The 23,035-nt window shown below is 37.8% G+C and overlaps 1 protein-coding gene across 1 annotated transcript; it reads left to right on the top strand.

Annotated features, from left to right (window-relative positions):
- Positions 1 to 7,764, top strand: LOC109209385. The gene is made up of 3 exons (XM_019372648.1): positions 1 to 431; positions 3,804 to 3,884; positions 6,914 to 7,764. Exons 1-3 carry the CDS (start codon positions 273 to 275, stop codon positions 7,307 to 7,309), a joined length of 636 nt encoding a protein of 211 aa, XP_019228193.1. The 5' UTR covers positions 1 to 272; the 3' UTR covers positions 7,310 to 7,764.
- Positions 7,765 to 23,035: the final 15,271 nt, after the last annotated feature.

Here is a 23,035-nt window from a genome sequence, read left to right on the forward strand (position 1 = left end):
CTCCCTTTCACAAATGGAACAAACAAACATGAGGTAGCAGCTGTTATAAGAAAGCTATACATTAGCTTCCAATTACAGTTTTCAAAGCACTTTCAACCCCTCACGCCTCCTCCTTCCGCCGCTCGTAGTCGCCGTCCGATCCCCGGAGATTCATCGATTCACACAAGGAAACGAAAGGACCGAATGACTATTGAGTTATAGAGAGAGAGAGAGAGAGAGAGAGCGAAGAGAGAGAAGACGCAGAGTCACGTGGAAAACGGTGTCGTGTTAAGATGGGGAAGAAGCGGAAGTCATTGGCATCGAAGCTGGATGAGGTGGATCGAAGCATGTATTCGACGTTTTGTAGCGGAGCGAATTCGCTTTCACAGCTTTATACTCAGGCTATGAACCAACAGAAGCTTTCCTTTCAGGCGGGTGAACGCCACGGCTTGGTATTTATTTCCTTATTTTCAATTAATTGTTTATTGTTAAATATCTGTTTTTGTTTTTGTTTTTATAGCCATTTACATTTACGGTTGATTAATTAAGTAAAAGCACAAGTAGCAAAGACTTGTTTGGTAAATGCTGATATTAAGAATTTGTTTTTTTTTTTTTTGTGTATTTTTGAGGCTTGAAATTTTAATGTAGAGAATTTAGACATTTTAATTTTTTTTATACGGTAAACCTCAATACCAAACCCTATCCACATATCCTCCGTTGTATACTTAACTCTGAACCAGAGCCCCAGGGCACCTCAGTTGTCGAGAAATGTACATTTCAGTTAACTACAATAACGTTGTTTGGATATACCATTAAAAAGTGAATAATAACCTAGGAGGGACTCGGTTTCTCTTCATTCTGGTGTTTAAAAGAAGTGAACTGGTTTGTATCTGGGATGGTTCAGCTCTAAATGTTTTGTTTTGAATGCTTCCTAATATGTGGAGAGCCTTATGAATGGTATGAATGATGAGGCCAACTTATTTGCGTAGTTTGTTTTCAGTGCCTCTGCTCTTCTTAGTGGGAGCTTGATTGCTGTTTGCAGTTGTTGGATCAGTATGGTTAACTGGATAAGCTCAACTAGACAACTATCATGTAAAAGTCTTGCACTAATAGCCTCGTTTCTCGATGATAACTAATGACTTTCGGTTGCATTTTTTTGGACAATAATAGGAAGCAAAGGCAGAAATTTTAGGTAATAAGGAAAAGAAAGGTGACTACTCCTACATGTGAGGTAACTTCTTGTTGAAGATACTGTTTAATAGGTGATAGGAGATGTAAGAGGAATCCAGACGCTGAAGGTTGTATGGGATTGACTTTGCCTGTAAGAGTCATTGATTGGTTGACGCAAACAATGAAAATAATCTATTCAAAATAATAGATTGATAGGAAGTTGAAAAGATGATCCAACCAGAGAGAAAGAATGTAGAAGGCAATAGTGGGTTGGATAGACAAAGAGTAGCAGGTAGTTGGATAGGCGGAAAGTAGAAGGAAAGAAAGCATTATGTGATTGATGTATGTGAAGGAGGTATATTTTGTGCACAAACAAGCAGGGGCTTTAGGGGTCGTTTGGTTGGGAAACAAGTTATCTTATGATTAATTATCCCCGGATTAATTATCCGGGATTAGTTATCCCACCCTCGCATAGGGATAAAAAAATACTACAATCCCGAGATAACTAATCCTGGGATTAGTTATACCACGATTTTATCCCAACCAAACATGGGATAAACTCATCTCAAATTTAATCCCTTATCCGTCGTACCAAACGAGCCCTTAGAGTCTTTAGAGAATACAGGGGAGGATATGGAAGTGGAAAGCATGAATCATTAGGCGTTAAGTTGGAAAGTTCTCTTAAACGAAATGGCTAGAGATGAACCAAATAGAAGTCCTTATCATAAAAAAAAAAGGAAAAAAAAAAGAACCAAATAGAAGTATCTAAGAAGCAAAGGTAGAGGGTAAAGGTAAGAGGAAAACGAAGAGTGGATTATGGAAGGCCTTGATAGGAGATTGGAAGAGTGAAGTTGGGCAAAGCCCTAAACGCTAAGGTTATACGGCAGTCCTTATTATTAGCATGAAATAAGAGGGTTTTGATGCAAATAAGGAGAATATAAACATTGTCATCAATAGCTTTTGGATAGGCAATTGAGAAAAAAACTGCATTAGAAGGAAAGGAGCCGTGGTTGGTTGATATAGATGAAGAGGCATGCTTTGTGCTGAAAGAGGTTAAGGTTTAGAGAAGTTGGAGGAGTATGTTAGGCTTCACATGCATAGGAGGCACTTTGCTGGTCTTACTTTAAAAAAACTCTTACTCAAAAAAGGATGACTTAGTTTTACCATTCTATCCCTTTCCTTTCTCAAAAAAGGATGCACTTAGCTGGTATCCCCGGGAAGATAGGGAAAAAGGAGTTATCTTTAAGATCTTCCAAGGACAGAGAATAGAAGTAATACGGAAAGAAGAACGGTTAAAGATGGATAAAGAATGGTTGTTTGTTGAAGGCACCAAGTAATGGGTGATAGGAGATAAATGAAAAAAAATTGTAAAATCCCTGAGGGGTCATTTGGTTCACATTCTAGTTATGTTGGGCTTATGATTCAGGGATTGTTTATCCGGTGAATAATAACAAAGGGATTGTTATACAATGACTAATATTATAAGGATTGTTATGCAGTCCACTGTATAAATTATTATGCAAGTGTTGCCTACTTTAAAGGCATTTTTGTCTTCAAAATTGTTAATCTATGTTTATTACAGGTTTTCATATTCCACATTATCCCACATTAATTAATACATAAGTTTCAACATAATATAGTGCGAATTATTTAATCCCGCCAACCAACCATTGCATTAAGTTATGTAGGTATCTTTTTTTTACTTGTACGGTCAACCAAACGTTGCATAAGTTATGTGAGGATTATTTTTTCTAATCCTCCAAATCAACCACTGTATTATTTTATGCTGAATCTTATGCTGAGCTGATTTTCTTAGTACCTCCAACAAAACGACCCTATATTCTAAAGGAAGCTTTAGCTCCCTGGAGAGGGTAGTGGAAAGAAATAATGTACCGAGTAAAGAGTGTTAGAAGAAGAAAGAAGAAAGGGGCAAAAACTACGAATATAAAAAGATGCTTTGTAGCTCCCTGCAAGCAGATCTCCGTGCTAACCCACCCTCTGGACTGAGCTTTATTTCAGTTAAGAGATTGAACTTGATTTTTGCCAAAGAAATATAGTCATCACAAATTCTGTTTGAAAATCTGTATGGGTTGAATAGCATTTTCGACCCCTAGTTGACCTACTAGGAAAACAGATAAACAAAATTGAATAGCAGCTCTGGAAGAAATTACATACATTGATTTAGACAAGACTTTTGTCTCCCATAATGATGCACTTGGTCAGTAAAGAATAGGTCGGAGAAAGGTAATTCATCATTTTGTTTCTTGCTTATCTGTACAAATGTTACTTGGGTTTCCCTTTGTTCACAATATTTTCTGGTTTTCTGTTCTCAAATGTATGCGTAAAGAAAGTTAGGAACTTAGGATTCAAAGTATTAATCACTCAGTTCTATTTTGGTTGCAGATTGGACTTGGTGATAACTGATAATTATCTCCAAACTGAACTATGTAGTTATGCCTTTAATCTAGCTAGGAACGTGCAAGTACATCTTGTTTCTAGGCTTTGATTATGCCTTGTGTTTATTAAGGTTTCCTGATGTTTTTTTATGTTTGACATTTTTCTTTGTTGTGTTTTAAAGTGAATGATCTTGTATTGTGGGGATTCGGTTTCGAATGAATCATGACATTTGATTTTGACCTGATACATCTTTATAGGAGAAACTGTATCAATCGATCTTGAGACAACAAGAGGGAGGATCCAGAGTGACAATTGCTGACATAATGAACTACCTGCAGGTTCTTTTTCTATCTGTCTCAGTTTTGTGCCTACCTTTTAGTTGATTTCCTTTCATGTCTATCTGTGGAGATCTTTATCTTCTCAGGAAATAGCTCGTGAGAACTTTGTTCAATGAACAGGGAGCAGTATGATCATGAAACTAGATGTTTGAGATGTTCTAGTCCAGCTTATCTTTTGTGCTCAGGGTCCTATAGTGGAAATTCATTCCTTTTCTATTGAAAGTGGGGAGACTCGGAAACTGATCTTTCTTGGATTAGATTAAGAAAAGAGAAAAACGATCTTGATGAAATAGAAAGAGATACAAACTGACCTCCTTATAACAAAAAAAAAGTTACAATCTGACCTGAACGTTCATTTGGCTGACAAACCGCTCAGTTCATAGAATCTGCCAATCTGGTGATTCACTGCCCACTATCAGTAAACACCTTTACTTTACTATTGCTCACTCTGGTGCTGCCGCTGAGCTTTTCTCCTTTTCAGAGTTTTTATGCTTGTAATGCATCAGCTTTATCTTTTATGCTCCCACCTTATCTAGGTGATCTATCTTTCTTCACTAAAAGTAATAATAGATTCATTTGGAAAGCTTCCGACTTACCCTTTCATGCACAATTCTGTTACCTACCAGCTAGTAGAGCATATAACATGATTAGCGTCCTAATTGAGCTCTTCTACTATAGTTCTTCTCAAATCTTATTCAAAATTCCTCGTTATGAACCCACGAAACAATAATCAACACTATGTTTGTACTATTGTGCATTATCAATTGAGAATACCTTTTGTATTTTGGAGTTCTACCGAGGACTGTGGCTCACGATTCGTAACTCGGTGGATAATGTGCCTGACTTTCTACTACTTAAAACCAAGTTTTGTCTACGGCAAGGTTCAAACCGTTGACGTGCGGGTTGGTTCGAAACCGCGACGTGCGGCTAACCCACACATCATGAGCTACACTCTTGCCGAAAAAAAAAAGAGAACATTTTGAGTAGGAGGAAAGGAGTGAGATGAGTTGATAGAGGAAAGTGGAACCAATGGGGAGTCAATGGTAGTAAGGGTATGCAAGGAGACTCAAGATGGTATTATTTGCTTTGCTTGTTTTGGTGTAGTTGTATCTCTCTGTGGATTAGGTGCTAAGTTTTTCATCTAATTGCTGCTCTCCTGCCATTTTGGCACCAGCCTAGTGCAAAACCCTTAAGGCTTTATAAATTATCCAACCCCCACCCCCAAACCAAAAAAAGAAAACGCCAAAAAATAAAGTAGAAACGCAAGCTTAACTTTTATTTAGAGCAACCTCACTTATACGAATAATGTTTGAGGGTGCTATCCCAGGTCGGAGAAAAACATGAGAATGGAGATATAGGACTTCAGATGGTTTCAGCGGCTCTCGACCTGCTATTTGATCAGCTCAGCATGTTTGCAGTTTACTTCTTCTCTGAACTTTCTAATAAAATTTGCATAGTGCTAACTGCTAAGTCATCCTAATTGGTTAACGACTAGGAGATGACTCTGTGAAGAATATTTCATGTTCGCTGTGGTTATGTGAAAAATTTGTATCTCTTTTTTCGATAATCAAGTACTTTCCAAGGGCCAGTGACGCACGGTTCTAACCTTGGTCAATAGCGGACCCGTCCTCTACTCTTCTCCGCTTAAATAGTAGCTTCGAATCTATGACTTGCGTCTGACCCACACATCATGTGCTGCGCTTTTACCACTAGACCAAAGTCCTGGAAGCAAAAAAATTGTATTATTTTACGTTAATGGATGATACGTCCTTGCTGGATAGCACCATCCTTGCTATTGTGGAATTTCTCAAGGAATGAAATATAGGTGTGCTACTGATATGTTTGTAGTAGATCAGCCTACTGATTTCTGGTCATGTAGAATTTGATATGACATGGAAATTTGGGCCTGGAGAAGATTTGAGACAGCAATAAGAAGCTACTTATTATTAAATCTGATTTTCTTCGGTTTTGATTTATATACTTGTGTTATGAAGAACTTTGTAAAATTTTGAATGTGCTCTGCATTCAAAATTTATATACTTGTCTTTTCTTTTCTTGTTTTCTTTTTCTCTGAGCCGAGGGTCTATCGGAAACAGCCTCTCTGCCCTATCGGGTAGGGGTAAGGTCTGCGTACACATTACCCTCCCCAGACCCCACCTGGTGGGATTTTACTGGGTAGTTGTTGTTGTTGTTGTTGAATGTGCTCTGCATGTGATGCTCATGTTACAGTCTATTCAACCAATTAACTTCAAAGAAATGCTTTTTTGAGATAAGGTCTTTGCTAGATTATGGTTGTTTAAAAGGTGATTTGCTGAATTATAGATCTGGAAGTGTCAGTTTTAGCTTATGATTTCATTTCTTCTATAACATGTTCATTGTGATCATTTGGTTTTAAGAGAAATGAGCGTCTTTTCAGCTATATTGTGATGGCGTTCCGTGCTCCTCGTTCTCTTTGAGATACTTCCATCTAGTTCTCTCCATTTGCTAGCTATATTGTGAGGATTATATGTGCATGTCTTATTTGAATGTGGAAAAAAACTTTAATCAGATACTGAAAAGATGATGGTTCTTCTATAGTATTATTAAAATCTTTTTGCAAGCAAATTGTAAGATCATGCACCTCTGGTTCCTAGTTATAATGGAAAAATAATACCCTAATTGAATTTCACTTTGTCGGCCTGTTTGTTATCGGATTGTATAAAGTAAAACAGGGATGACCTATGCTTTTGCCATGGTTAGAAATGCCTTGGCTGAGAAATTGGCCATCGAAGGGGTCTACCTGTGAAGATGATAGTTTTCCTGTATTTTGTGCAGAAGCTATTTTCATACTATGCTGATACAGAATTGAAAATTATGTGGAGGTTGCAAAATGTTTTATCCTTACTCCTTAGTTCGCCCTTTTTTGTCCTTTTATTGTTGCTTTCTTCATTAAATGATTGGTCATAATAATCGTACACCACACTTTAATTATTTTTTGACATTTGATCTATGTTTTATGCGTCTAAAACTGCATTTACTGATCTTGTCAGTCGGAACTGGACTATAGTGGAGAGGACCATTCAATTTCGCCTAGACCGCCGCAGAACCAGCACTCTCAACCAATGCATTTCGCAAATTCAGCCTTTCCAGTCTCTTCGGGCTCAATTGGTGTAGCAGCTCCAGGACATGGCGTACGATCAGATCATGATATGCAATCGAAGAATTATGTTTTCTCAAATGCACTTTCAAGCCCTGTTCGACGAAGCCTGCAGAACTATCAAATTGCTCAAGGAGGTTTCCTTTTAAACAACGTTCAGCCTTCAAATGGAGCAAGAAACAACGAAACGAATGTCCAGCAGCAAAATAGGGAGTCCAATAGCAGTAACTCTGCCGATGCGTCCATGGATATGCATTCTGATAGCCCAGGTCATGATTTTACTTACTGAAGTAGTCTGTAAATAAAATGTTTCAGGAGCTGCTTCTTGTCATGCCGCGGTGTTCTAGCAGCAAGTTCAGGTTGATTGATTATCGTGTGTTGAGCAGTTATCAAGGAGTAAAATGCATTGTTGAACTGGCTGTTTGATGGAGAGCGTTCATGCTCGTAGCTCGTATATCGTCGTAATGTAGAGATGCACATGTGGTCTCAAGTAAAACGCAAGGTGATGGTTCTCGAATACAATGTTTTTCTGTTGGACCAGTTAGTTCTTTTCGATCTTCATTGATAGCGTGAAGTGTTTCTTTAGTAGTACAAATATATATGATTGTGCTCACTTGTCGCATTCTTCGATTGCATGTGTTTTCAGTTGACATACTGGCATCTTTTGCCAAGACTATGTTTCCAGTGATTCTCCAAGTTGTCAGAATGTGAATAAAATGAACTTGGTCAGTACAAAAGGGAAAATTGAGCATTAGAGACCACTTTGCCCCCATATAACAAGGTTTCAGCTCAGACCCTCTCCAGGAAAATTGAGCACACACTTTGACTTTAAAGCTTTATTAAGGAATATTTTAATCTGGCCAAATGATCCATTACAGAATATTAAAATTTCAGAATTTCCTAAATCTAACAATATGGACAAAGTGTCTGGGAACTGACTATTACTGTAACATAACATATCGAGAAAAAGCTAGCAAGTGCTTCGCGGCAATTTTGAAACTGTTATTTATTTCGTCTTCTAAACATTTTGCTTAAGCACCAAACAAATTTGATTTACCCCTGATTTAAACATGAGACTTGAACTACAAATGAGGTGTTGATGATAACTAAATTGGAAGAACAAGAATTGAAATCGGAAAGCGTAATATAGAAAGCAAGAGATAAATATTTGATAAAATATAGGCAATAACTAGAACAAATTCTAATCACCTTCTAAATTCTAATACAATCAACATAGGCACCTATACTATTAGAACCTCAAGAGGAAAATACATGAATCACAGCAGAATTCTATGTTCCGTCATTGATAATCTATGTATGCTTTAATTTACAAAAGCAAGTGAAAATTCAAGCAGCGACGAACTCGTAACTACTAACTACTTCAGCCATCTTAGATTTGGAAGCTTGCTAATAATTTAGGACATTTTGGGTAATGATTAGCCCTCATTTAACCCTAGTAAAAATAATAGTATAACTTTCCTTCATTGTACTTAGTTTATGATGAGTATTGTGATGCCTTCTGAGAGTGGAGTGAGCATTTCTGTTCAAAGTATTCTCTTTTTGTTATATGTGACACTGTTCGTGTCTGTCATCAATCAAACACTTGTTTAAATAGTTAAGAACGATTGACAAAGAAGAAACTAAGGTGTGATTATTTTCATCAACCAACCAAGCAGAACGATTTTAGACCGATTTTTTTTTACTTAAGGTGATTATTTTATTTTATTCTAATAATCCAGTTTTTGAAAGAGGACGAATGCCAAATTCAGGCAACTGAATTGAAGCTCTCGTTCAAAGTAGAATCTTCAATACTTGTCTCATCACGATGAGAGAGGCTTGTCCATACGCATGTCGGCACCAACTGTACAGTTAAAGCCAGAAAAGGCAAATTAAAGAGGGAGGGGTCCAACAGTCCAAATTCCAACTTCTATAGGTGCTATCTTATGGCATCTGCATACAGTGCCGAAGCATGATTTTTACTAAGGAAATTCCAAAAAAAAAAAAAAAATACAATAGAAAAATAAACAAAAGTAAAAAAAATTCAATATATAATATGTATATACGTAAAAAGTTAATCTTATATACACAATGTAATTTTTCACAGATAGAGGCATCTCGCGTCCCCTAGCTTCGCCCCTATTCGCATTGCATAAACAAGTAGGGTCTCTAAGAAGAAACTAAATATTCAGGCTATCTACACATAATCAAGTTGGTTCTACAAGGGAATCCCATGCAACTTGTGTGCTACTTTTACGAGTCTATAAAATTGATTGATGTGTCAATTTGTTATCTTCATGTGCATTTTCTAGGACTTGTTTGCTTATTCTAAATAGTCAGTACTATAGAATAACATTTGTCACATGCTGCATTGCCCCACTGATACTCTTGTGACAATAACCTGTTTTCGGGTTCACTTTAGGCTTCAGAAAGATCAAATTTTCAATCTTGAAAAGTGTACAATGGAGACAAAGTGAAAGCGCTATGGCTTTTTAATTATTGATGATCTCTTTAAATTTTTTGACCAACTTTTTACACTTGAACCAAAATTTTGCTTCCATTTCTAAAGATAATAATAATATATTGAAGCCTCTTTTTTTATGACAACTAAAACTATGCTTCTCTTTGCCTCTCCTTTTATTTCTTCTCTCTATGTATATTCATGTGTATATATTCTCTAATCAGCAGATCTCGATTTGGAAAAGTAGTTAATTAGAGGAGAAAAACTTGAAAAACATTTTGGTTAGACAGTATTTATCACCTCAACTCACAAATCAATATACCAGTAAATACCTTTTTATTATGGAAACATTACAAGAACATTATTATAAAGAGCAAAATTGACATGACCAAACTATGTGATCAGTTATCTATTTGTGAAGAGCTTTGTTTTTCATTCCCTTTTGCCTTGCACCTATCTTATGATCTATCACAAATTACAACATTCAAAAAACCATATTGTATACGATCGGAATCGAAGAGCTCGATTTCAAAAACTTAACGGTACCCCGGGCTCGAGTTCGGGGCAGCACGAAGTAAAGACCAGATCTGACTGGAAAATGCATACCTCGAGGAAGTAAATCGGAGACCCATCATGATCTACCTCGAGGGCAGTACAATTTCGATGACACTCAAGAAAGAGCAGGAATTTTTCAAGGACACGTGGATCAGGGATAAATTATGGGATAAGATTTGTAGGAAATAGTACCAGTCCGTACTAGGTTATTATACAGCTGTACCAATAGAATTCTTTACCATAATTGGGATTGTACCATATTAGGGTTTTCTCCTTTTATATAAAGGGGATCCCAATCATTTGTAAAGATCATCTCATTTACTACAATAGAACATTCTACCGTGCTCCACAATTGTTCTTCAGCTCTATTGTTGTTATTTTATTGTTCATACTTTATTTGCTCTTAACTCACCTCGAGGCCCCCGAGATAATTGAGCTCGAGGTCCCCGTTGCTCTAACAACACTGGTTTTGTTCATCAGTTCTTCTTACTTAAACCTAATATTACTTGTATATTCACTAGTATTGGAATAAATCACATATCTTTAAAACCACAAATCACCTTTAATTGTTACTCACGTTTTCGAGGTAAACAGTTTGGCGCCCACCGTGGGGCTAAAGATAATAGTGATTATTTTAGTGCTAGTTTTCTGATAACATACGTTATTCTTCACACTTTTTCTTGTCAAAGATTCTTTTATTTCAGGCTAAGATATGTCTAGCTCAACAAACGCACCCGTGCATGGAAACGACGGTCTCGGATCCCATGGAGAAAACAATGCAACAGTTGTAGGGACCGGTAAGCCACCGTTAAACCCTGGGGTAGCACCAGCGCCAAACCCCATCGATGTTGGTTCACACATTGCCGTGAACGTCGATTTGGACGCTGATGTCGAAGGAAGTGTACGCGGAGGGGATCAACCTGACGCTCAAAGGACACAGGCTCAAGGAGAAAGAGAAGTTAGCCTACAAGTGATTTTTGAGATGTTGCAAGCACAACAAGTTGCTATCGCCCAGTTATAGAGTCAGCAAAAGACTCCGAGCGTGGCTGGGCAAGAAACTGCCCATCGTGTTGAGCCAACCCTGGAGAGATCAAGTAACAACGGCTCGGGAACTGACCCCACCATCACGAGAATTCGAGGAACTCACAAAGAGGATCGAATCAGGAGAAAAAAAGATTGAGGACAATGACAAAAAGGTGGAAACATACAACTCGAGGGTCGACCAAATACCGGGAGCACCTCCGATTTTGAAAGGACTGGACTCGAAGAAGTTCGTGCAAAAACCATTCCCCTAGAGTGCGGCTCCGAAGCTCATCCCGAAGAAGTTTCGGATGCCAGGCATCCCTAAATACAACGGGACCACTGATCCCAACGAGCACGTCACCACATATACTTGTGGCATAAAAGGAAATGATTTGGAAAACGATGAGATTGAGTCCGTTTTGCTAAATATGTTTGGGGAAACCCTGTCTAAGGGTGCCATAATTTGGTACCATAACTTACCCCCGAACTCTATTGATTCGTTTGCCAAGTTGGCAGACTCATTTGTAAAGGCACATGCTTGTGCCATAAAAGTCGCAACAAGAAAGTTCGATGTATTCAAAATAAAGCAAAGGGAGAACGAGATGCTGAGGGAATTTGTCTCCCGTTCCAGTCAGAACGAATGGAGTTACCACCGGTCTCCGATGACTGGGCCGTACAAGCCTTCACTCAGGGGCTAAATGAACGAAGTTCGATAGCTTCGAAGCAGCTGAAGTAGAACTTGATCGAGTATCCCGCCGAGACTTGGGCGGACGTGCATAACAATTACCAATCAAAAATTAGGATCGAGGATGATCAGTTGGGAGCCCCCTTAGGCTCAGTTTATCCAAGCAGGTTACTAGCAAAGGAGTCAGGAAACGCAAACAGGTGGTCAAATAGCAATCACAACCCATACTCTCGGTTGAGCCCGAGGAACAGGTGATCGATGAACAGGTGGTCGAAGACGAAGAAGAAGATTTCCTCATCCCCCGAGCCTTCATTGCCCTCGAGGAATCGAATGCGACGGAGTGCACGGTCAAAGAACTCGAGCAGGCCGTATTGATCGAACATCTTCCGAAATGAAAGATATGACAGGGATCCCACCGGAGATAACTACCCATCAACTAAGTGTTGATCCCAGATTTAAACCTTTGAAGTAAAAGAAGAGACCTCAGTCCGATGTAAAGCATGCATTCATCAAAGAAGAGGTAACTAAACTTCTCGAGATAGGATCCATTAGGGAAGTAAAATATCCCGAATGGCTAGATAATGTAGTGGTAGTCCCTAAAAAGGGAATAAACTTAGAATGTGTGTAGACTACAAAGATTTGAACAAAGCATGCCCTAAAGATTCTTTCCCATTGCCCAACACCGATCGTTTGATCGATGCTACGGCCGGCCACGAGATTCTTGCTTTTCCCGATGCCTACTCCGGGCACAACCAAATTCAAATGAACCCGGAGGACCAGGAAAAGACTTCATTCATCACGAAGTATGGTACATATTGTTATAATGTAATGCCCTTCGGGCTAAAAAATACAGGAGCCACATATCAACGCCTAGTTAATAAGATGTTCGAACATCAAAAAGGCAAATCCATGAAAGTTTATATTGATGACATGCTAGTTAAGTCCCTGCGCGCAGAGGGCCATTTGACCCATTTGCAGTTCGATATCCTAAGAAAGTACAACATGAAGCTCAACCCCGAGGAATGCGCTTTTGGAGTCGGCTCGGGCAAGTTCTTGGGCTTCATGGTATCGAACAGGGGTATCGAGATCGACCCCGATAAAATCAAAGCCACCGAAGGACTCAAATCACGAAGCTATGAACACTTCTCTGGAACTACTAGATGAAAAATGTGAGGCCGCATTAATTCGAATGGCCGCACAAAAACAAAGGATCGAAAGATATTACAACAGAAGGACGAACCTTCAATATTTCGAAGTCGGGGACTTAGTCCTAAGGAAAGTCACTCTCAACACTCGAGACCCAATCGAAGGGAAACTAGGCCCCAATTGGGAAGGACAGTACCGTGTCCTCAGAGTCATAGGGAAAGGATCCTAAAAACTTAGTACAATGGAAGGCGAGCAACTACCAAACATTTTGAATGTATCGTTGCTCAAACGCTATTACTGCTGAGGTATGACCTTCTCCCCTTTTTCCATTTGTATTAAAAACTAACTCCTTGAAGATGTTCGTTTGGAAACATCGAGGCACCTTTTAGCTGAAAGACCTTGGGTTTTAAAGCATGCCTTGCACTCTTTTTCCCTTAGATCGGGTTTTATCCCAAATGGGTTTTACCGGCAAGTTTTTTAACGAGGCAACACCTATATGCTACCTAAGGAATATTCAACAAGTGTTCAAGGCTTCTTTTCAATCAACCTCGAACACTGGGGGGCATCACCCTAGGAGGACGCATTCTCGAAAAAAGCAATCCATGCCAAGGAGGGCCTCGATAGGGGAATGTTGTAATAGGCCAAACGATCAAATGAACCGTGTCCATATATGATAGTCGAGCCCCTGCGGCAAAATATGTACGCATGTATCAATTATTTGAAGAAGCATTCTTATTATATCAAAACACTTTGTGCCTCAAAGAAGTCTACTATTTTCACATTTAACAGCTCAAGGGCCAGAACCCCGAATGCACCCGAATACTCAAGGATTGTCATCGACAATCGACACATCGAGTCATCGAACACTCGAACTTATAAGACCTCAAAGAGGCACACTCGAACTTATAAGACCTCAAAGAGGCACACTCGAACTTATAAGACCTCAAAGAGGCACACTCGAGCTTACAAGACCTCAAAGAGGCATCCCCTTGATATTAAGGCCAAGTCCATCACACTCGGGGACTAAAGGCTACGGCCATATAAAAGACTACGGTCACATGAAAAGGCTACGACCGAAATAATGCGGCTCGAAGACGTCCGACTTCCGCCATAAAACTAAAAGGCCTTCATCTACTTCGAAAAAACTGGTTAAATCAAGCTACCCTCAGCAAAAGCAAATTATAAGAGGCTTCGATATAATCAGCCCTCGAATAATGCGAAGGCTTCGATAACATCAGCCTTTGAAAAAACCTCAAGAGGTATTTGATTAACGTTGCATATCAAAATTACAAACGAGGTTCCAATCAATCGAACCTTCAAAAAACCCAAACGGGTACAAAAAACACATGCTAAGGCATACAAAATTTTCACTAAGTCTTTTAGCCGAAAAAAAGGAAAAATTATAGCCATTTTGGAGGCCAAATCGCCCCAACTTAAAGAGCCTAAGGGCTGATGTATAAGAGCCTAAGGGCCAATATAAAAAAGCCTAAGGGCCAACTTTATGTCGAGTTCGAGCAAGTACTCACTCGACCACCAAGCTCAAGGATTACCCGAGTTCGAGAAAATTCTCACTCGGGGACTATCTACGAAGCTTAAGGGCTAACTTTATTTCAAGTTCGAGCAAGTACTCACTCGACCACCAAGCCCAAGGGCTACCCGAGCTCAAGAAAATTCTCCCTCGGGGACTATCCACGAAGCCTAAAGGATAACTTTATTTCGAGTTCGAGCAAGTACTCACTCGACCACTAAGCCCAAGGGCTACCTGAGCTCAAGAAAATTCTCACTCGGGGACTATCCACGAAGTCTAAGGGATAACTTTATGTCAGACTCGAGACCTTGCTCTCGCTCAACTCGGACCCATGAATTCCTACTCACATCAATCTAAGCTTAGCTCAGGGGCTAACGAAGGCCTCAAGGAGTATTACATTGATTGGTTAGAAACCCAAGGGCCGTCATGACCCAAACTAGAACTCGAACCGGTGATATAAATTATGAGATCGAATTTTCAACAAATATGAACAAGATTCAACACAAGCCAAAGATGAGACAAAAATAAAATCCTTTTGTATTTCCAAGAGATAGTTACAAAATATATTTACAACGCCCATGAAGGGTCCTTACACAGGAACAAGGAAACGAAAACAAAACCAAGAACCTAATCTACTTTTAGAGCCACATCCTCGAGAGCGGCGCCTTCAGGAACCTCCTCTGAGACTACAATAGATGAAGAAAAGGCTATAGCCTATCAAGAAGAAAAAGCTTCTAACAAGCGGAGAAACTTGTGGCCTGGTGAAAAACTTGGCAAGTATGGGTCTTGATAGCACAACTATTCTAAAGCCACTCCTTGAGACGTTATACCGGTGTGGGATACAAAACTTAGTAGATGATAGTACCACCTCACTCCATGGAAAGCAGAAGGAATGAAGTGCCACACCAGGTTGAAGTTAAGAGAGATGAGCGACAGGGAAAAGGTCGCATATCCCCTGATACGGGAAGGGTTTTGCGCCCCTTTTTCGTTGCTTCGAATCGAAGCTTCGGAAAAAAAAAGCCTTGGCGTAACTGCTAAAATTGCAGCCATGTGACCAGGAGTTCGCAGGTTTTGAATAATGGAAGCAGATGATTAGATGAAAAATAAAGAGGGGAAAGAACTAGAGTAAAAATGATAAATGAACACAGTCTTTGTTCAAATCAGGATAGCCTCATATTTATAGAAAGGCGGTGACAATTTCAGCGGCCGACCAAAATCGGTACGCATTTATTATTCTGGGGAAGAGCGTTAGCATGACATTTCCGGTCACTTCAAGCGCCCACGTCACGGGTATGACGTCATCCTAAAAGGCTCAGGAAAATCGAGAAGGGGCGAGAATCAGATCGTTTCTTATCTTTTCATTCTAAGAAACGCGGGGACTATATGTATACGGTCAAAATTGGAGAGCTCGATTTCGAGGACTTAACAGTACCCCGTGCTCGAGTTCGGGTAGCGCGAAGTAAAGACCAGATCTGACTGAAAAAATGCTTACCTCGAGGGAGTGAATCGGAGACCCGTCATGATCTACCTCGAGGGCAGTACAATTTCGATGACACTCAAGAAAGAGCGGGAATTTCTCAAGGACACGTGGATCAGGCATAAATTATGGGATAAGATTTGTACGAAATAGTACGAGTTCGTACTAGGTTGTTATACAGCTGTACCAATAGAATTCTTTACCATAATTGGGAATGTACCATATTAGGATTTTCCCCTCCTATATAAATGGGATCCCAATCATTTGTAAAGATCATCTCATTCACTGCAATAGAACATTCTACTCTGCTTTTCTCGTTTACTGTGCTCCATAATTGTTCTTCAACTCTATTGTTGTTATTTTATTGTTCATACTTTATTTGCTCTTAACTCACCTCGAGGCCCTCGAGATAATCGAGCTCGAGGTCCCCGTTGCTCTAACAACACTGGTTTTGTTCATCAATTCTTCTTACTTAAACCTAATATTACTTGTATATTCACTAGTATTGGAATAAATCACATATATTTAAAACAACAAATCACCTTTAACTATTACTCACGTTTTTCGAGGTAAACACATAGACAACATACTAAAAGCATATTGCTATGGATTTCAAGGTTTGGATGTGATGTATAACAATTAGCAGAGAGTGCTTTTTGCAAGCAAAAGTTGTACTTTAGAAACTTTTATTAAAGATGAGCCATTTGAATATACATAGTTATTTTGCCAAAAATTCAACTAAACGCGTTGTGGAAAAAGATATTTTTAATTCTCACAAAAAATTGTTATCAATTCCTCAATTCTTAATTAATATTTTGGGTTCGAATCTTAAGAATAAAAAAAAAAACCATGATAAGTAGCTAAAGGGGACGGCGGAAAAAAAGAAATAACGGAGTTTGTGCCCCCGTTTAGCTGTCAAGTACAGAGCAAGGCTTTATTTAGCTTTTGACCTATTGATATACTTTTGTGTTATTTTTACTTGGCACGTTTTGACTTTTTATGCCCCTTAAGAAATAATAGATGAAGTGTATAATTTACCATGATACCCATATTAATTGATATATATTTTATTGGATTTGAGAAAATAATTTGAAATGAGTAATAAATACTTTGTGTATAACAGAAAAAAGAAATTTCTTCTCTTGATATGCGTGAAGTGGCAAATAAAATGAAAATTTATTTTTAGTATACATGCCAAGTAAAAGTAAAAGTAAACGGAGGGAGTAAGTATCCTAGACGTCATCAGTAACATGTACGTCGCATGTTTTTCATAAATTAAATATCTTAATTACGTAGCAAATTAAGTCTAGTGCAAAACAACTAAGGGACCTTGGATTTATGTATGCATTTTATAAGTTAGAGAATTGATCTTGTCTGTAGAAGCGATATTTGACTTCAATTTCCCATAGGATCTCAACCATTTAGAGAGAACATCATACTACTTCGATGTAACTTAAATATTAGTTCTCGTCCTTAAGAGTAAAGAAAATAATTTAATAGTTTGGTATCATATATAGCCAATACTCCATTAACTAACAAAAGTATGTAGTACCAGTCACATTAGCTAGTTTTTGACATCTAGTGTAATTTTTTTGTTTCTTTTCGATGGTATCTGTTACACGCATTAGGGTCCGACTAATCCGAATGTGTCATAAAAGGCCCATTAAATAAGGAAGCGACCCCTACTAGGTTTTTTTTGTCTATTCCTTATAATTTACTAATTTCAATGTTGTGATAAAAGACTGCAAAGCCTACAACTAAGTCTACACAAGTTTCCTCCAACTGAATACTTAAAACGTACGTTCTGAATCTTTACTGTTGAGATTTCCCAGACGTGCACTTCAGCATATAATATTGGGATAAGTAATAAGGAAACATAAAAGGTCACACACTGTTCGTTGTTTCAACCAACAAGTAATCTTCTTCTATACTTTTTCCCTACTCAAACTCAAAATTAAATCGTGACACTTAGTTCTGCATAAAATTAGGATTACCTGTACAATGTGAGATGTATGAGATCTTTCTATCGTTAAATAAAAGGTTTTAGATTTAAGCTATAGGAATGGAAAAACTGGTAGGGAGCACTTCCTCTTTACTGGAATATCGGACTACATGCGGTATGAATATGAATTAATAAAACCAATAAGTATCGAGTACTAGATGATTATACAAAAAAATGCATTCTTTCAAAGTATATAAAATTTAGTTGAATATTTGTTCCATACTTCCATTAGTTCTTGCGAAATGTTACAATGTCCTAATATTAATTTATCCGTAATGAACATTTGCACCCTCACCAAGATATCCTATACAATAAGCACAGTGCAGCCTGTCTAAAGTTAGCGGCGGATCAAGAATTTACTTTTAATTGGTTCAATATTTAGATTCTTACTACTGAATCCATTGTTGGGATATATAGTAAAAATTGCATGGGGCGCGCTATTTGGTCGCCCCTTTTTAACCTGTAGCCACTTTATTTTTCTGTTTGCACTCGTACCCATTTTTTTGTTAAAAGCCTTTTAAAAAGACTATTTTGCCCTTCTCTATTAAAAGACTTTCTTTCCAAGTATACGGTAGTCCTCTGATGTCTCTGTCTCTCTCATCCGTTATTCACATTTTTTAAATTTGTTCTTCTCTGAAATCAAATGGTTTTCGTCGTTGTTTTTGAATTTTCAACTGTTTGTTCCCCAATAACATTAGGTATAATCACAGGTACATTGCATTAACTTTCTGTGTTTTATTTTAGTATTAATTTTTACGATTTAATTTCTGGTTTTGGTTTTGATATGGTTTACTTTGATAAGTGCATTAATTTTACTTTTACGATTGTGTTTTTAGTTTTTTTGAACGTGTGTTTGTGTTTTTGATGAAAATTCTATAAATTCTTCAGTGATTTTTGGAGACGTTGAAATTCTTCAGTGTGAAGCTTATAATACTTCAATGATACCTTAGTTTTAGGAGCTGAAGTTTCGTTTTGTGTTTTGTGTTTTTTGTCATATTTTTTATGAACTTCAGCATTATTTTGGAGTTGAATTTGTGTTTTGTTTTTTGTAAAAACTACAGCATGTTTTGCTGAAGTTTTTGTTTTGTAACTGGTGAACTTCAACAATCTAGGAGCTGAAGTTTTTGTTTTGCATTTATGAACTTCAGCATTTATGAGCTGAAGTTTTTGTTTTATATCTGTTGAGCTTCAGCCTTCTTAGAGCTGAAGTTTTAATTTATTTTTTTTGATAATGTTCTGATGTTATTTTTGTATCTTTTACTTTTTTTTTAAACAGATGGCATCTACAAAATCCAAATCACCTACAAATCCTAAAGCAGCTAAAGCACGTAAAGCTAAAGCACCTAAAGATCCTAAAGCACCTAAAGATCCTAAAGCACCAAAACAACGTATAATACCCATAGGTCCTTTCGTCCCTGCTGCTCCACCTTCAAAACCAAGGGATAGATATTATGAGTTTCGAGATTGGTTTAAGTGTAAGAGTTACTGGAAGGGGAACCACGATTTGAAGAGTTTAATTGCAAGTTTCTTGACTCCTGCACAACGGAAAAAGCTTAATAATGGTAAATTTTGATATATTATAGCTATGGAGAATTTTAAATGCAGCATGGAGTTGGTTCATTGTTTGTGTCTTTCTCGAATATTCACCAATGATCGAGACTCCATTAGTTTCAAGATTTTTGGCCATGATGTATCGTTCACCCTTGAAGACTTTCACATTATGTGCGGTTTGCGGATCACAACACATAATATTAAAAAACCAATTAATCGAGAGAGCAATATTCTGAAGCGCTATTTTGGGAAGTCTAAGGGTGTCACCTTGAAGGATATTCGATATTTTATGACTCGAAATGCAGTTCAAAAGAATGCTGTGAATTTTAGACACGTATGCGAGAGTGATGAAGATGCTATGAAGCTTATGGAAATTCTTGTTGTGGAGTCTATTTTGTTTGGAAAAAGGACTGAATCAACTGTGTTGGAGGAGTATGCAGCTATTGTTGAAGATGATAAGGCTTGTGCTGAATATCCTTGGGGTAATGTGTGTTATGAGAAGCTCATTTACGCACTGAAACATGCATTGGACAATCAGAACAAATTTCATTCAACTGAGTATAAAGTTGGTAGTTTTTCATATCCGTTATGTGCTTGGTTCTATGAGCGCTTCCCAGATGTTCGGGAGAAGTATTTAAGAGCGGATGAATACCTTGATACCCCTCAGGTTCCAAGGATGTTACGTTATGTATGTGTGGGAGAGCCTAAATATAACAAACTTTTTGATAATTACTTCAGTAATCATGCTGTAAGTTAATATTTTTTTATTTTTGTCTTTGTGTTAATATGTTGACGTATTAGTTATTTTTTTTCATAATATACTTTTTTGTATTAAATAGAGATATTGCACGTTTAGGATATTGGATATAATTCCTATAGAAGAGGAATTGAATTCAACGCCTTTAATTGGACAATTACCATGCAGTCGAATTCGTTCAAAGGTTCTTAATGCGGTTCCTTCAACTGGTGAATCACCATATAGTCGGAGTCGACCAAAAGAAGCGTATCGAACTCCTGTTATTGGCGAATCACCACGTAGTCGGAGTCGATCAAAAGAAGCGAATCGAACTCTTGTTATTGGCGAATCATCTCGTACCCAGAGTCGTTCTACAATGGCGTTTGACAATGAATTAGTCAACACAATATATTCTGTAAGTTTTGAGCTGAAGTTTTTTGGTTATGTTTTTGTAAAATTACAACATGTTTTTGAGCTGAAGTTTTGTTCTGTTTGCGATGAACTTCAACTTTATAAGCTGAAGTTTTGTTCTGTTTGTGATGAACTTCAGCATTCTTTTATAGCTGAAGTTTTGTTCTGTGTCTCTATACTAGAGGGTAACGATGGAGGTTCAAAGGCATGCAGAAAAAGAAAGAAGCACGATCATGAAAGAAGTTGTCGATCAGTTGAAACGGGATGACCGATCTGCTATTGTGGATACGGTTTTTGAAAAAATGAAGGTAAGCTAATTTATAGAGAAGCTTTTTTTTTTCTGGTAATGTTATTAAGATTAATCTTTGTTAGTAATTTTTTTTCTAGGAATATTTCGATGAGAAGTTTGAAAAGTTATTTAAGATTGTCGACAAATCAAACGGAATGGACGATGGCAATTTTGATTTGAGGAACTATCGACAATATGATAGGATGAACGACTCTTTCGAACATGTTTCGGACATTAATGTTGCTCATGATGCATCGCACAAAGTCACATATGAAAATCTACACGTGAGGAAACGGCTTTTGAAGGCGATCGACATGTTCAAGAACAAGTTGAAAAGGAACATTCCAGTGTTGATAGACTGAGCAGAGATGGAAATGATGAACAGTTATCAACTGAAAATGTTGGAAGCAAGCAAGGTGCAGATGATCAAGTTGTTGATACTGAAGAACATGCTGCTCAAGATGCATCGCATAAAGTCGCAGATGAAAATGTTACACGTGAGGAAGCGGCTCTTGAAGGCGATAAACATGTTTAAAAACAAGTTGGAGAGGAACATTCCAGTGTTGATAGACTGAGTAAAGATGGAAATGATGAAGAGTTATCAACTGAGAAAGGTGCAGATGATCAAGTTGTTGATACTGAAAAACATGCACCGATTTGTGCTTTGGGCAGTGATATTGCAAACGGCAATTTGTTTGGCGATGGAGATCATGCACCTGTTTGTACTTTAGAACTGACATAGAGTGATGTGTGTAGCACTATTGGTAAAGGCAATCGGTTTTCTGAAGCACTAGCTATTTGCAAGGAACTTGAAGGTCTAGTTACACAGGAAATTTTTACTACAAGTATAATCTTTTTCTATGTTATATATATGTGTGTATATATATATATATATATATATATATATATATATATATATGTATGTGTGTGTCATTGATCCATCCCTCCTCTTTATGAATATGCAGTGGAAGTTGAAAATAGTTGTGCTTCAATTGATGCAACTCAAAAACTCTCTGATGATGCTGAATTGATGAAGATAGAGTTGAGAAAAACCTTTCAGAGAATACTGCAATGCTCCTCGACGTTGGTGCACAATTGAATGAAGCTAGAGCTGCTGATATCTACAAAGGCATGCAGCCTGGCAAAACTACAGTGGAAGACAAACGTCAAGGTATTCTATAGATCATGAATTTATTCCACTTGATCCAAGTATATTTTTTACAGTTTGAAATTTTACATACTTTATTTTCTTTTTTATGTTTTTGAATGATTATTCAGAAAGACTCAATGCAGCTCTAATAGAATTTGGTGAGCTTATTCAGCTATATGAAAAAGGAGAAATACATCTATTCACACATGTTGGCTCACAGACAGGTGTGAAGTGTGTTTGTTTTATTTTATAAAATTTAGTCAGTATTATTTAGTTTTTATTTTACATGAAGATATAGGCGTATCTGAAGGTAAAGGAAGTGGATCTGTTGGAATGCAAACACCATCTATGTCTCAACACTTAGACCAGGTAGTTATTTTCTGCTATTCGATTACAAGGTGTTTTTTTGGCTAATGTATTTTTGTATCAGTTGTATTTATGTTTATATTTTCCTTGCTTTTGCAGATCTCATCTGATGCATCGCAACTTCTTCCAAATCCTAAGAGAAGGAAGATTTCCGGTTCTCCTAATGTATTGTGTGACACCAGTGATATCCCCAACTTCAATTTATGTTCATTTTTGCTGGGTAGTACACAAGGGACTGGTTCAGAAGGTAATTCTGCTGCTGTTGTTGTTGTGGAAGAGAGACAAGAACGTCGTGAACAGTAGGGAGTTGGTCAAGTATCTGCCACCATGGCTGTGGATTTTCCCCCTGCTGCTGAACATCAGCAGTTAGTTGTGACGGAACAGCAAGAAGAGCAAGCAAAAAGAAAACCAAATAAAAAAGGGAAAAGGATTTGTGTGGAGAGTATTTGGTTGAGATCTCCTTATGTCATTCCTAAACAAAAGCGAAGGGGGCAAGATTGGAAAGTAGGAAAGACTACACGAAGGTGTCCCTTCTATTATGTTAATCAAGACAGTGGATTGATGCAAAGATTTACAGAGTGGTTGGAGATGGATGCCAGTGAATATAATTCCAATCCATTCAGATTAGCTGGAATTGA

Source organism: Nicotiana attenuata, unplaced genomic scaffold, assembly GCF_001879085.1.
Source record: "Nicotiana attenuata strain UT unplaced genomic scaffold, NIATTr2, whole genome shotgun sequence".
Lineage (NCBI taxonomy): Eukaryota > Viridiplantae > Streptophyta > Magnoliopsida > Solanales > Solanaceae > Nicotiana > Nicotiana attenuata.

Coding starts and splice junctions, on each gene's coding strand:
- LOC109209385 (XM_019372648.1), top strand. CDS start 273: ATGGGGAAGAAGCGGAAGTCATTGGCATCGAAGCTGGATGAGGTGGAT. Junction 432..3,803: donor CGGGTGAACGCCACGGCTTG/GTATTTATTTCC, acceptor ACATCTTTATAG/GAGAAACTGTATCAATCGAT. Junction 3,885..6,913: donor ACATAATGAACTACCTGCAG/GTTCTTTTTCTA, acceptor TGATCTTGTCAG/TCGGAACTGGACTATAGTGG.